This window comes from Notechis scutatus, chromosome 3 (assembly GCF_049901735.1).
Source record: "Notechis scutatus isolate UNSWTSFEM ecotype Mainland chromosome 3, rNotScu1.2, whole genome shotgun sequence".
NCBI classification, from domain to species: domain Eukaryota; kingdom Metazoa; phylum Chordata; class Lepidosauria; order Squamata; family Elapidae; genus Notechis; species Notechis scutatus.
In genome coordinates, this window is record NC_142011.1 from 194,368,649 (window position 1) to 194,382,070 (window position 13,422).

The window sequence follows — 13,422 nt, forward strand, 5'->3', positions numbered from 1 at the left end:
CCGAAGCGGGAAGTCTCGCAGGGGAGGCGCGGGAGGTTTAACCGCGTCGGCGTCAGTCATGGACCGCTATCTGCTCTTCCTCAGTTGGCGGCTCCGGGGCGGCCAGACGGATCCCGGAGGCTTTTCAGGTGCCGTTTCGGGGGGAAGGTCTTGCGCTGAGGGAGGATGGGGGCGCCCTCTTTCATTCTTATCCGGGACGCGTCCGTGGCTTTTTTTTTCTTTTTTTTGGAAGGGGTGTGGTTGAAACGAATTGCCCTCTTTGGGGATTTGCTCTGCCTGCCTAGACTCAGATCTCCTGGTGGTCTCCCATCCGAGAAGCGCTTCATTTTTGGAAAGGATGGTTAATGCTGCCACCTAGCTGAATCTGTGGGGTTTGTAAGGGCAGCCTCTGTCCTTTTTCTTGTTCGATTCCTAGGAATTTATATTTATATTTATATAATTCTCTCTTGCTCTCTCTCTCTCTCTCTCTCTCTCTCTCTCTCTCTCTCTCTCTCTCTCTCTCTCTCTATCTATCTATCTATCTATCATCTATCTATCTATCTATCTATCTATCTATCTATCTATCTATCTATCTATCTATCTATCTATCTATCTATCTATCTATCTTGCTCCCTATCTCTCTCCATCTCTCACTTTCTATATCTCTATTTCTCTCTCTCTCTCTTACTCTCTCGTTATATAATAGGAATTTATGGTGGTCTTTCCACTAGGCTGCCTTCCTAGATGTCTTGGATTATTGCAGTTACTCAAATGCCAAGTTATCCCCCCTCCAACCATAAAATTGGGAAAAATGTATAATATTGCACTGAGCAGAGAGAAAAAAATTCTATCTATCTATCTATCTATCTATCTATCTATCTGTCTATCTATCTATCTATCATCTATTTAAAAAGGTATCCTTGGGTACTTCTGTATTGCAGCTACCAGTGGGTAACTATGGTGGGATGATTGGAATAATGATTTGTGCTGCCTACATAATTTGAAATACACTCCCTCCCCTTACAAATCTTGACAGGATTAATTATTTTATAATTAAAAGATCAGGGTTCCACCTCCCGCAGGCTTTTTCTTCTGTTTAAACCAATAGTCTTGTTCCTACAGCCTAGTAAATCAACTCATGGGATGGGAGAGGAGAGGGTTGTTTTAAGGAAACCTATTTAAAAAGAGCTTATTGGCTTAGCCAGCTAATGGTTTTTATATCCCAAAGCAGAGTGAGGTTAAGCTAATGTAGCCCCATCAATCTTGTAGGGAGATATAGGTCTTGACAATAGATGCATTTTTACACACTTAGTTTTCCAAGGCAGAGGGGTGCATGTACCTTGGAGAGGGTTGCCAGCGGGTTTTCTTTAAAAAACAACACCCAGTTTGCACTGAAAGCCAGATTCTATACAAACACAGGTAACAAAAAAACACAGTATATTTCAACCCTATTCCTAGGGTTGCCAGTGGCATTCCTAAAATGAGATTTTGTACTAGGATAAATAGGCTACGTAGCCTTGCTTTCATGATTTTTCAATAAACTCTTATGTTTTCCAGGTTTGACAGCTGAAAATATTTATAACTTGCTCAAAATAAATTGCAGTCCCTCTCTAAAGGCAACATTTGAAACTTTCCCAGGTAAGGGAAGCTTTTCTGCAGCAAACTACAATATTGCCTGGCACAGTGGGTGAACTTAAACTGTTGAGGACATAGAGGGAGTGAACTTTGCTGCTTTTGAACTTGCTGAAATATCTCATCGTTCACTGTAAAAAGCAGGATGAGGAATAATAAAGAAATCTGTTTGGATTACAATGTTTCTTGGTTTTTGAAGCCTGACATCAATCTTGCCAAACTAAAGCAAACTTATATAAAGCATATACTCTGAGAATTAGAATAGAATAGAATTGAATTCTTTATTGGCCAAGTGTGATTGGACACACAAGGAATTTGTCTTGGTGCATATGCTTTCAGTGTACATAAAATATACATTTATTATTACGGAGGAACCATTTTTATCCTCTTTCGCTCATGCAAACTATCTGAACTTAGTTGTCTCTTGTTCCTCTGGAATTCACCTCCTCCCTCCTGGGAATCTGGACTACCTTCATCAGAGGCCACTTAATAAATAAAACTACTAGCTTTTTCACTACAATGCAGACAATTGTCTCTGCAGCATACAATACAAAACATTTTTAAAAAATCAAACACTGACAGAAAAATAACCAGCTAATTTTCTTGTGGATGATGGGGAGGAAAGAAAGCACAATTAATTACTGCATTTATCTGAAATAACACTTTGACTTTGCTACCACTAGAGTTTAAGTTTTTAGAGAAAGGATTGTTTTCATTTCTTGTATGTTATTTTAATTCTTAAGAGCTATTGCAATCATGACACTTCTTTTAATACGTTTTTCATGAAGAAAATGAAGCTCCTATTTTAATTTTCTAAAATTCATTGTAACATCTATATTACTTCTCCTTTCAGCATGTTCTCTTACTGGGATTCCATATGTGAAAGAATGGTATTTTGCAGTTCAGTCAATATGTGGATTTTCTCAGGTGAGTCACTGGAGACGTAATTATCCCAAACATTAGTTCCAGCTTTTTCAACCCTTAACAATATATTCTTTTAACCGAATAGTTTTCTAGTACTGACTGGGAGGACATCAGTATTAATGAAGAGACAGACCAAAGCAAAACCTCTATTCAAAGAAATATTGAAGGATATCTTGGTGATCAGCATGTTGAGGAAGAAGACGACAATAGGGAATCTGTATCACTCATTGAGTAAGTTGATCCACTGTGTGTATATGTTAATATGTTTGAAAATATATCTGAGAGTACAGTTTCTGAACTTGGGAATGGTCTTTAAATGCATAGGGGACAGTAAATATTAGGAATATATTTATAATATATTAGGAATAGCAGTAAAATAGCTGATTTAGCAAGAAATTGTTGATTCTGATAAGTTAATTACCCAAAACTTAGATGGCAAGTTTTTCATTTGAAGTAAATCTTTTCTCTCTCTTTTTCTATACACACATACAGCGCTTCCTATTTTGATACTTGGATTGGGTAAAGCACTAAATGTTTTGAAGCATATTCTTGAGTGAGAATATTTTTTTTAAAAAAAAATCGTTCTTATATTTCAGTCTATATGAAGAATCTGCGGAGAGCATACATCTTTTAGCTGATAAACTTCCTGCTCCTGGTAATGTGACCATTTTGGAAACAAACTATTTTTGTGACAAAATCATTTTGCTTTTCAAAATGCCTTTGAGGCAGTTAGTCTGTCTTCTGTTTGTAATAATGCTCTGGTAAATAGCTTGGCACACAAGGACACCTTACAGGCAATTATAAATTATATAGCGAAAATCTGGAAGGATGCCCTTGCTAGGAGAAATTATTTAATAGCACACAATTTTTGCTTAAAATAATGTAGAGGAATAAAACATACTCCATACCAAAAGCAACCATGTAACTAGCAATAAAGGAAAGGATTTTGTCTATGTGGGATCCTTAGTGCGTTCTGAGCTTGGTTGTTTTCTTGCACATGTTTCATTACCAAACCGGATAACATTATCAGTGCTCGATCCTGAGCACTGATGATGCTACCTAGTTTGGAAATGAAATGCCTGCAAGAATGCAACCAAGCTCAAGACTGTATCAGTGATCTCGCAGTTCAACCCCGAGCTACAAATATTCTCTTCTACTTATTTTTTTGAATTTGGTTTTTATGATGATTTTAGTCAGTTCAAGACAGTGTATATACCTAATGCTCTGTGGCTTGGACTGAAAGTGAGGGACTGGCCCAAAGCACCCAGCCAACTTCTGTGCTTAAGGGAGAAGTAGAACTCAGCATTCCAGTTGCTAGTGTAGCACCTTAACCCCTATGCCAAATTGGCTCTATGAATATTGGTTGTTGAATTATGGAGCTGCCCTTGTTTCTAATCAGAAAGCGCATGGACAGTGAAGAGCATACTTTAGTATATCCATCTTGAAACGCTGTTTGCAAACTGTACCGATTGCAAGTTGGCTTCTGGGTATGATTCAAGATGCTTCTTGTTAGCTATAAAGCCCTACATACATAAGGCTTAATTATTTTGAGGGAGCCCCTATCTCCCATAGCATCTGCCCAATCAATTCAATCTGATAAGAGTTAAAAAAATAGAAGTGTCCAATGTTCAGTTTCCTGCTCCTACAAAAAAGCAGACTGAAATGCCTGTCTTCATTTATGATATTTCCTTCTGCAGGAAAAGCCATGGTTGATGTTATTCTCCAGTCTTCAGAAACAGACGCCCCTCAATTAAAAGACTGTTTACCTGTCATTGGTGCTCTAAAACACCTAAGAGAATGGCATGCAGCAAAGATCACTATCGTAGCAAACAAAAGCAACAGGTGAGTAGTGGTATTCAGATAAGATAATTGAGAAAGGGAGGGTTGCGAATGTCATTTTAGGAGTACAGGTAGCCTGCAACTTATGACCAGTTGCTTAGTGACTTCTCAAAGTTATGGTAGGCCTCAAGAAAGGTACTTGCATCCTGGATTCAAAGTCATGATAGCTGTCATACATTTTGGTGTACTAAGTTGTTGAGATTCACTGGATAACCTTGGGCTAGTTATCCACCTCTTTGCCAGTCACCCAACCCAATTCACCTTGCGTGGAGAAGGGAGTTGCATGCTACCTTGAAGAAAAGTGAAATGCAAATCTTAACGGGGTAAAACTAGATAACATTTCGAATAAGATCTAAATATTTTACAAAATGATAAATGACATTCCATAGCTTTTTGTAGCACTGTGGGATCATATTTAGTCTCCTAAAAATTATTCACTTTGAAAGTTACCAAGATTTTAGTGAAATATGCACTACTTACACATGTTTTCTTTTTACAGTGCTTGGCAAAAATTTGCAGAATATCTTTCTGCTGATATATTAGCTCTTGAAAACGTGCAAGACAGTATTGATTCAAGGGAACTGTGGAGAGGAAAGATTCAAATCTGGGAACAAAAGGTATTGGGTTTGAAATTTTATTGGAAGAATAGTACCATAATAGTACCATAAACTATGCACTGGATTTATGTATGGAAATATTTATCCACCTGTTATTTTCATTGAATGTGGTGTATTAGAAAACTTTGTGCTGCTATAGTCTCAGGCTTGGCTTCTAATTAAAGAAACATTTGCCAAGAGCTTCCTATTAAATGATCTTCGCTCATGGGACTATACTCTTGAGAGAAGCCACGTTTTGTCAGAGTCTTCTCACTCTTGCAACCAGTTGGAAAACTTAAAAACTCCAGAGACTGAAGTAAAGTTCATTTTCTCTCAGTAAAAAGGTTATTAAGATCGAAGAGGCTTAATAAATAACTGCATTAGTTAAGAACCTCCTTCATGAATGGAATAATTCTATAATATGAATTACTTGTTCTGTCCATAGTTTGTTTTGGTTTTGGTTTTGATGTGTATGTGTATGGGGGGAGGCAGCACAGTTTGCAGATCTGAAAAAGCAATCCAGAGATTTTTATTCATTTGTTAAATTTATATGCCGTCCATCCTACTGTTGAGCTATTCTGTCAATTCCAACATGGATGAAAGGCTGGAAAGAAAGGGTGAAAGGAACAATAAAAAAATACAGTGGGCTCAGATTAGAATATTGTGCACAAAAGAGAAAGGAAATGGGTTTAGAAAGCATGTGTTCTATCTTACCTGTTTTGGGGGGGATATCAGAATTATTGGAGTCAACGTACTTGAAAACCTACAGGAGAAACTGATTGTGCTAGCATTAAAAACGTAGTTAACATTTTAAATAGGTATTTTTGGACCCATAAATACCGTGCTTTCAAATTCCACTGGCTGCATTATAATTTCTCATTTTATATAATAGCCATCTTAAATAGCCATTTTATATAACAGAGATCTGGGTGTGTAATAGTTAAGAACTTTATAACTATTCTTTGCTTTTTTTCTCCAGTTTGGATCTGAAATCACATTTCCAGATTTTTGTATAAAAGGCCCTGCATCTGGAAGGCCATTCAGCCCCTTCTGCTTAAATACTTTCTCTGCGGCTGATGAAAATAAACAGTCAAAGAATACCAATATTCACTCTGCGAAGGTAATTGATGCGTTTGGTCTATCTGAATTGCAGTTTTTAGCATTTTAGAAATCAGATAAATCTAGGTTCAACAATGCCATAAAATAGAATATTACTTTTTTTTAAAAAAAACCTTGGAAACAATATTTACCTAGAAAAGTAAACATTTTAAAATCTAGCTTTTTTATGGCTTAGTAGGTAAAATGCATACGCCCAGAGGCATAGAAATTAAAAATCTATTTCATGGTGGTGTTAGTCTGTTTTGGAAATCTAGCTGCTTTGTTCTCCAAGAATAGCTTCAAGGAAAAAGAAGAAAATCTCAACTCAAAGTAAAATATATATATTTTGCTTTCCGAAGTCTTTTGGAATAGGGTGGCATAATACATGCACATTTAGAACTTATGGAAAATTCTGTCTCAATATAGATGAAATAATTCTGCAATTTGGTTTGGTTTTTTTACCAGGCTATTCAGGGCAAAACACACATCAGATTTCAGTTTAAGAATTTGAACACATAGTAAGAGATAGGCTGTTTGATATGACCAAGTGAGCTTTTAAAATGGAAGAAAGGTGCTCAAAATTTTATTGTCAGGAATGTGGAATTTCTGGCTTGCTGGATTCAGATGACAGATGGTTCTGTCTGCCAGGAAAATTGAAGCTTTTTTTTTTTTAACTTTGTGCAGACGTAGCTGGCAGCAATAGGGCCCCTTCTCTGCAATTGCATCTTTGCCACTTCTGAGACCCAGGGCTGAGATCCTTTCACTCCTAAAGCCTCATCTTTGATAACCAGCCTGGCAAGCAGGGGTGGGATTCTACCAGTTCATACCTATTCGCTAGAACCGGTTGTTAACATTCTAAGCAGTTCGGAGAACCAGTTGTTAGAAAAAATTACTGGCTTAATCCTGTAAGGAAAGCAGGAAGGAAACATTCTGGTGTTGCTTACAGAAACTGCCTCTCCGTTAACCCTTATTACATTCTTGGCAGGACTAGACTTCCTGTCTCAGGAACGTCTCTGGAGTTTTTTTCCTCTTTGCTGGTAATTTGCTTGTGTGCAGTGACCATGCAGAGTTACAATGGCACTGAAAAAAGTGACTTATGACCATTTTTCACACTTACAACTGTTGCAGCATCCCCACACTCACGAGAGGCCAGGCGAGGAGATGCGTTCCTCGATGTGAGTGATATTGAGTTGGCCACGCCCAGCCAATAACATGACCACCAAGCCACATCCACCCAGTCACATGACCACCAAGCCACGCCCACCACCTAAGCCACGCCCACAGAACCCGTTAAAATTTTTGAATCCCATCCCTGCTGGCAAGGGTATAGAAAGAAAACAAATTTATCCCTTAATGTTTGTTTTTCATCATGTATTTATATACAGTAGATCATAGCCTTCTGCTGAACTTCCTTCTCAAGCAGGAGACTCTATATCAGTGGTAGCTAACCTTTTTGGGCTCCTGTGCCGATAATTGCGTGCGTGTCAGCACCCAGAAGGCAATGCACGCGGGTCCCCCACCATGCCCTCCACGCATGGGTGTGTGACTCCCCTGCACACCGTGCGTCTCTGCGCATGCGCGAGTGGCCCCCCTACACGCCGCGCATCTGCGCATGCACATACGTCTCCCTTGCACCTCAAACATGTGCACCAGATACCCGACAATCAGCTGTTGGACTGGCGGCGCATGTACACATACACAGTAGACCTGGGCTGTGAGGGCTCGTGTGCCGGCTGTAATGGCTCTGTGTGCCACTTCCGGCACGCTTGCCATAGGTTCGCCATCAGGGCTCTATATATTCAATGTCACTGTAAATATACACAGGGATAGCTAAGGAAAATAGCTAGGGTAGTTGCCCTAAAATTGTAGAATCTTAAAGAGAATCAATAAGGAAAGTTAACAAAGAGAAAAGTTTAGAAAAGGAAAAAAAACTGTTGTTCAGGTCAATATTGCTACCTGCTCATAGAGTTTGCCTGCTAGGACAAATACGGAATCAACTCTTATCTTGTCCAATTAAACCCAGTCCACATAGTTTATTTTATCATCCTCAATTTTTGCTTCATCGTGGCAGACTTTATCACCTCTGTTGAATCTCTCAACTTTGAAATTTTTTTTGGGGGGGGGGTGCAAGGGGAAGGAAAAAAGAGAAAGCTCGTTCTTATTTTTTTTTCCCCCCAGAAACCAAAGTTTTGATAGTGTGTGCTGGAATACGCAATCCAAATTACCTTTTAATTTTGTTTCAGGTGTTCCATTATTACAGTCCTGCTTTAAAATTTGTACAGATGGTGCTGTTGACTCACCTGCCAGCATGTTTAATGTCGAACCTCCATTTTGAGCTGTATCCTTTTATAGCAGGTGTCATTTGGTTTGATTTAGGAGTATTTTACGGCCCTGGAGCCTGGGAATGAATGTCAGAAACAGGAAATCTTTAGAGCAAGTAAACTAAATACTCTCATAGATATGCACTGTCACGAATGACAGTTTTAATGAATGGTACAATTATTGCTAACATTGCTTTTGAGTTTTACAGAGGCAATCATTCATTCTATAAACGTGGAAGACATTTCCCCTGAATCCAGTGGGTTCATTCTTAAGATACATAGCACTGTACACTCCTGGGCCTTTGCAAAGTTGAATAGTAATATATGTAGAATAACAGTTGGAAGGGACCTTGGGGGTCTTCTAGTCCAACCCCTTGCTCAAGCAAGAGACCCTATATCATTTCAGACAAATGGGTGTCCAATCTCTTCTTAAAAACCTCCAGTGTTGGAGCACCCATAACTTCTGGAAACAAATTGTTCCACTGATTAATTTTTCTAATTGTCAGGAAATTTCTCCTTAGTTCTAGGTTTGTTCCCTCCTTGATTAGTTTCCCTATAATCTTGGAAAGATTACATGGAAAAATTGTTTCTTATTTGTTTGTTACATTCTCCAACACCAATATTCGGTCATCTAATCATCTCACCAGTAATTAATTGACTGATTGATTGATTGATTGATTTAATTTATATTGCTGCCTATTCGCCCATGGTGACTCGAGGTGGCTTACACAATGTAAAACCATATTTAAAACAAACAAAAAAATAAAAACAAAAACAAAAAAACTAACAAAAAGAATCAAATAAATTAGTAAAGTACAATAGAACAAAATTTGGAGGTGGGAAACAAAAAAACCAACTCCCACCCCCCCACCCCAACGACAGCAGATCACACTAGCCACCTGATGGGCTCCATCCCTCTCTGGGTTCCCCAGGCCCGCTGGCAGAACCAGGTCTTCAGTGCCTTCCGGAAGAGTATTAGAGTATTAGAGAGGGGGCCATTCTAATCTCTGGGGGAATGATGTTCCAGAGAGAGGGAGCCACCACGGAGAAGGCCCTTCTTCTAGGTCCCACCAGGTGTATCTCCCTCAGGGATGGAACCCGCAACATTCCCTGCCTCCTCGCTCTAATGGGTCAGGTGGATGTGACTGGCAAGAGACGTTTCCTTGGATAATAATGAAGGTTATTGGTCTGTATTTGTATCCAGATCGCCCTTGACTTATAACAGTTTGCTTAGTGACCATTTGAAGTTACAACAGCATTGAGAAAAAGTAACTCATGACTATTTTTCATACTTTATGACGGTTGCAGTGTCCCTATGGTCATGTGATTTACATTCGGATGCTTGACAACAAACTCATTTGTGGCAGCCGCAGCATCCTGGGGTCATGTGTGATCCCCTTTTGCAACCTTCTGACAATCAAAGTCAAGGGGGAAGCCAGAGTCACTTAACAACCTTGTTACTAAGTTAACAGCTGCAGTGATTCGCTTAACACCTGTGGCAAGATGGGGCAAAACTCACTTAAAATATGTCTCGCTTAGCGACAGAAATTTTGGGCTCGATTGTGGCCGTACGTGGAGGACTACCTTTATTGACTTTTGCACTTCGTGGCTGTGAGTCTGTGATTCCTAAACTTTGCCTAGGGCTTTGGCTAGAACTGATGCTGAGAAGAAGTCTCTCCTCTTGTGGGATCAGCTTTCTTCGCTACATGGAAAGGTAGATGGTGGCTTTTTATTAACATTAACTTTTAGCAGAATGAAAGTGAGTTAAAACTAATGCACCTGTATTCCTGAAAAGAAATCTTGTTTTTAAAGTCCAGAGAAACAAGATAATATTTGTACACGGCTTAGGAAAAAGTCCTCCCTGATTCATTGGGGTGAGATACATAGCAAAATTAGCCTTGGAAGATTCTGTTATTACAACCCACTTCAATAAAGTAGAGTTCTAGTCTTCCTGTGGAGTTGCTTTCTTGATGTGGTCCCTCTAGTGGGGCTGACCTCATCTGATGCACAGTCAGCTTTAAAGGAGCCGGGTAAGTCTCTGTCTGTCTGTCCCAAAGGTGCTTTTTCAAAAGACAACTGGGTGTTGTTTTTACTTGAAGACGTTTCGCTCCTCATCCTTCTTAAGCTTCTTCTGCTCTGACTGGATGGTGGGGAATGGAAGGATTTATATTCCTTGCAGTCATCTGGCCGTTAGCACGCTTTCTGAGAGACGTCAAGGCCACTTGGAGGTTTATCTGTGCCCTCAGGGTCACCTGAATAGTGCAAATGGGTATGAATGACTGAGAAACTCCATAGACCCTGTCTGTCTGTCTGTATCTTATCTATATCCCAAAGGTGCTGTCAGGATTCCGGCAGTTACCCCCATTTAAATCATGAGTCTCGAGCCAAACTTCCAAAACTTCACAGGATTTATTGGGAATTAACATGTCCGGAACTGCCTGGGTGTAGCCGACTGAGACATCATTCATTGTCACTCTTGACCCTGGTTTTCCCTCCACCCCCGGGTGTATCATAATTCATAATCTCCAATGGGACACATCCATAGCCCAGAGTCATCAATCATGCTCTCCAGTTAGAATTTTGCTTGGTATAAACTTCAGTCACCTAGTTACTATCTTTGAAAACATTTATGGAATGCACTTTTGGTTTGCAAGCTGCCGCACTGCTCCTCCCTCCCTTTCTAAAAAGACCATAGAAATATTTTTATGAGTTGACAGGTGCTTTTTCAAGAGGCAACTGGACTTCCTGGTTTTTCTTTGAAAATGTTTCGCTTCTCATCCAAGAAGCTTCTTTCAGCTCTGAATGGATGTTGGGGAATGGAAAACCCAGAAAGTCCAGTTGTCTCTTGAAAAAGCACCTTTGGGACATCCATGACCTGGATGACTGAAAATCTCCATAGACTGACTAAGTGACGGACTGACTGTCCACTCCATCTATCTCTCCATCTCCATCCATCCATCCATCCATCCATTTATTTCTTAACCATTCATCTGCCTCAGAGAGGGCTCTGCTTATGCATGAGACCTTTCGTATATCTCATTATCTGAGAAGATGCATTTATAATGGTCTATATATGTTTCATCTGCAGGTAGGAGCTTTATTCGTACTGCCTTGCAGTATAAGCAGTATGTTGAATCCTGTACCCAGCCAGCTAAGCTCAAAAAAATGGAAGGAATGCATAGCTGAGAAACACAAAGGTCTCAGCAGTAAGTAAAGTTGTATTCTTTCCACACTACGCTGCTTTCTCCGTGTTAGTAAATTGATAAAAAGATAAAGTAATGCTTGGTGGTTCAAAAAAACTGATTAAGAAAGACACTGACTGACCTCCACTGCCTTCTGGTATGGTCAGCAGAGAAATTGGAAAGTTTGGGTCTCTGCTTTCTCTCAGGTTGGAAAAAAGTGATGCTAACTGTAAGTAAGCTTTTTTTAAAAAAAAACCAAAACCTATATATAGCTTGAACTTTAGAAAACATATTACTGAAATCAGGAATCCTGGCTACTTGAAATCTAGCAGGCATGCTGATTTAATCTAGGTTTTTTTGGTATGTGTTTATGAACAGAACACTTTTCATTTTTGTGAACATCAAGATGTATTTCTCTTTAGTTCCAGAAGTTGAACTTAAAGGAGAAACTTGCAATTATTATTTCTTGGTGCAAGGCAATGGCTATGGAGGATGTAAAGCAACAGTAATCTATTCAGCCAATCAGATAAATGGTTCTGTCCCTCTTGCAGAAAGTATAAGAAAGCTGACAACAGCAGGAGAAGAAACAGAAGCAGGTATACCTTTTGTGATTGAACCAAGAGGCACAAATGTGTAATTTTCATTCCAGTAGGGTAAAGTTGTAAGTAGAATAAATCCTTTTTTTTTTTTTTGTAAATAGTAATTATTTGAAACGAGCCTCAGGAAACTAATCAGATCTGTGAATTAAACACATTGATCATGAATAGCCATATCTATTATCTTCTTTAATCAAATTATCAAAACAGAAGTACAACCTTGTTATCAGAGTTTTATTTGATATTAAGAAAGATCTTCAATTCACTATTGACTGGACTGGTCGGACACAGGTTAGACTTGTTCTTTCACCTTGTTCTCTAAGAATGTAAGACTCCACTTGAAGTCTTCACTAAGGCTTGGAGAGAATTTTTTTTCCCTGGATCACCTCTCCACTTTTAGTTTATTTACAACTTGTATAGAGAAAACACACTTGTCTCCTTCCTTTGAAAATATAAGACTATATGTCCATGTAGCTTGATATTATTGATGTTTATTAGCATTGGTTGGTCAAAGATTTTTCCCAGCTCTGTGCACATGCAAAATATGTGCTATACCAGTGAATTATGGCTATTATAATTGTCAAAATTGCCTTTTAAAGCCACATGATTTATCTGTTACTATTACAGATACTTTTCAGTTAACGAATCCAGTTTCCATGCAGGGGATAATACAGAGAGTCCTTGACCTTAATTGAGCCGGGCTACTATGGTTGTAAGTCATTAAGCAAAGCCATTTTGCCAGAAACCAGAAGGAAATGCTGGTTTCCAGGAAAACCGACTTAAATCATGTGATTGTGGGATGCTACAAACATCTGTAATTGCAGACCATTGGATGAGTGCCCAAAATGCAGTCATGCGACTGAGTGGAGGGTACAGCCCAATGTCAGAACATTGAAACAAGATCATAAGTAGCCCCAAAGGTGCTTTTTCAAGAGGCAACTGGACTTTCTGGTTTTTCTTTGAAGACCTTTCACTTCTCATTCTAGAAGCTGAAGAAGCCTCTTGGATGAGAAGTGAAATGTCTTCAGAGAAAAACCAGAAAGTCCAGTTGCCTCTTGAAAAAGCACCTTTGGGACAACCATGACCTGGATGACTGGGAATCTCCACAGACAAAGTCATAAGTAGCTTTTGAGTCTGTCATAACTGCTGCTAAGTGACCAGTTGTAAGTTAAGGGCTACCTATGTCATTCTTCTCAAGAAAATGTATGAGGTACTTTCTGCAGCGTCACCCAATGACGCTCTATGAGTAGAGGTT

At 39.2% G+C, this 13,422-nt stretch overlaps 1 protein-coding gene across 1 annotated transcript in view; it reads left to right on the plus strand.

The window, feature by feature from the left end:
- The first annotated feature begins 20 nt into the window (after nucleotides 1-20).
- MTBP (MDM2 binding protein) overlaps nucleotides 21-13,422 on the plus strand; it is a 28,595-nt gene continuing 15,193 nt past the window's right edge. Inside the window, exons 1-12 of the mRNA XM_026689461.2 lie at nucleotides 21-128; nucleotides 1,537-1,617; nucleotides 2,465-2,538; nucleotides 2,621-2,766; nucleotides 3,132-3,190; nucleotides 4,233-4,377; nucleotides 4,874-4,991; nucleotides 5,950-6,090; nucleotides 8,312-8,406; nucleotides 10,031-10,103; nucleotides 11,478-11,595; nucleotides 11,994-12,167. Coding sequence (XP_026545246.2) covers nucleotides 59-128; nucleotides 1,537-1,617; nucleotides 2,465-2,538; nucleotides 2,621-2,766; nucleotides 3,132-3,190; nucleotides 4,233-4,377; nucleotides 4,874-4,991; nucleotides 5,950-6,090; nucleotides 8,312-8,406; nucleotides 10,031-10,103; nucleotides 11,478-11,595; nucleotides 11,994-12,167 — 1,294 coding nt within the window. The 5' untranslated portion in view covers nucleotides 21-58. The remainder of the gene's footprint in view (nucleotides 129-1,536; nucleotides 1,618-2,464; nucleotides 2,539-2,620; nucleotides 2,767-3,131; nucleotides 3,191-4,232; nucleotides 4,378-4,873; nucleotides 4,992-5,949; nucleotides 6,091-8,311; nucleotides 8,407-10,030; nucleotides 10,104-11,477; nucleotides 11,596-11,993; nucleotides 12,168-13,422) is intronic.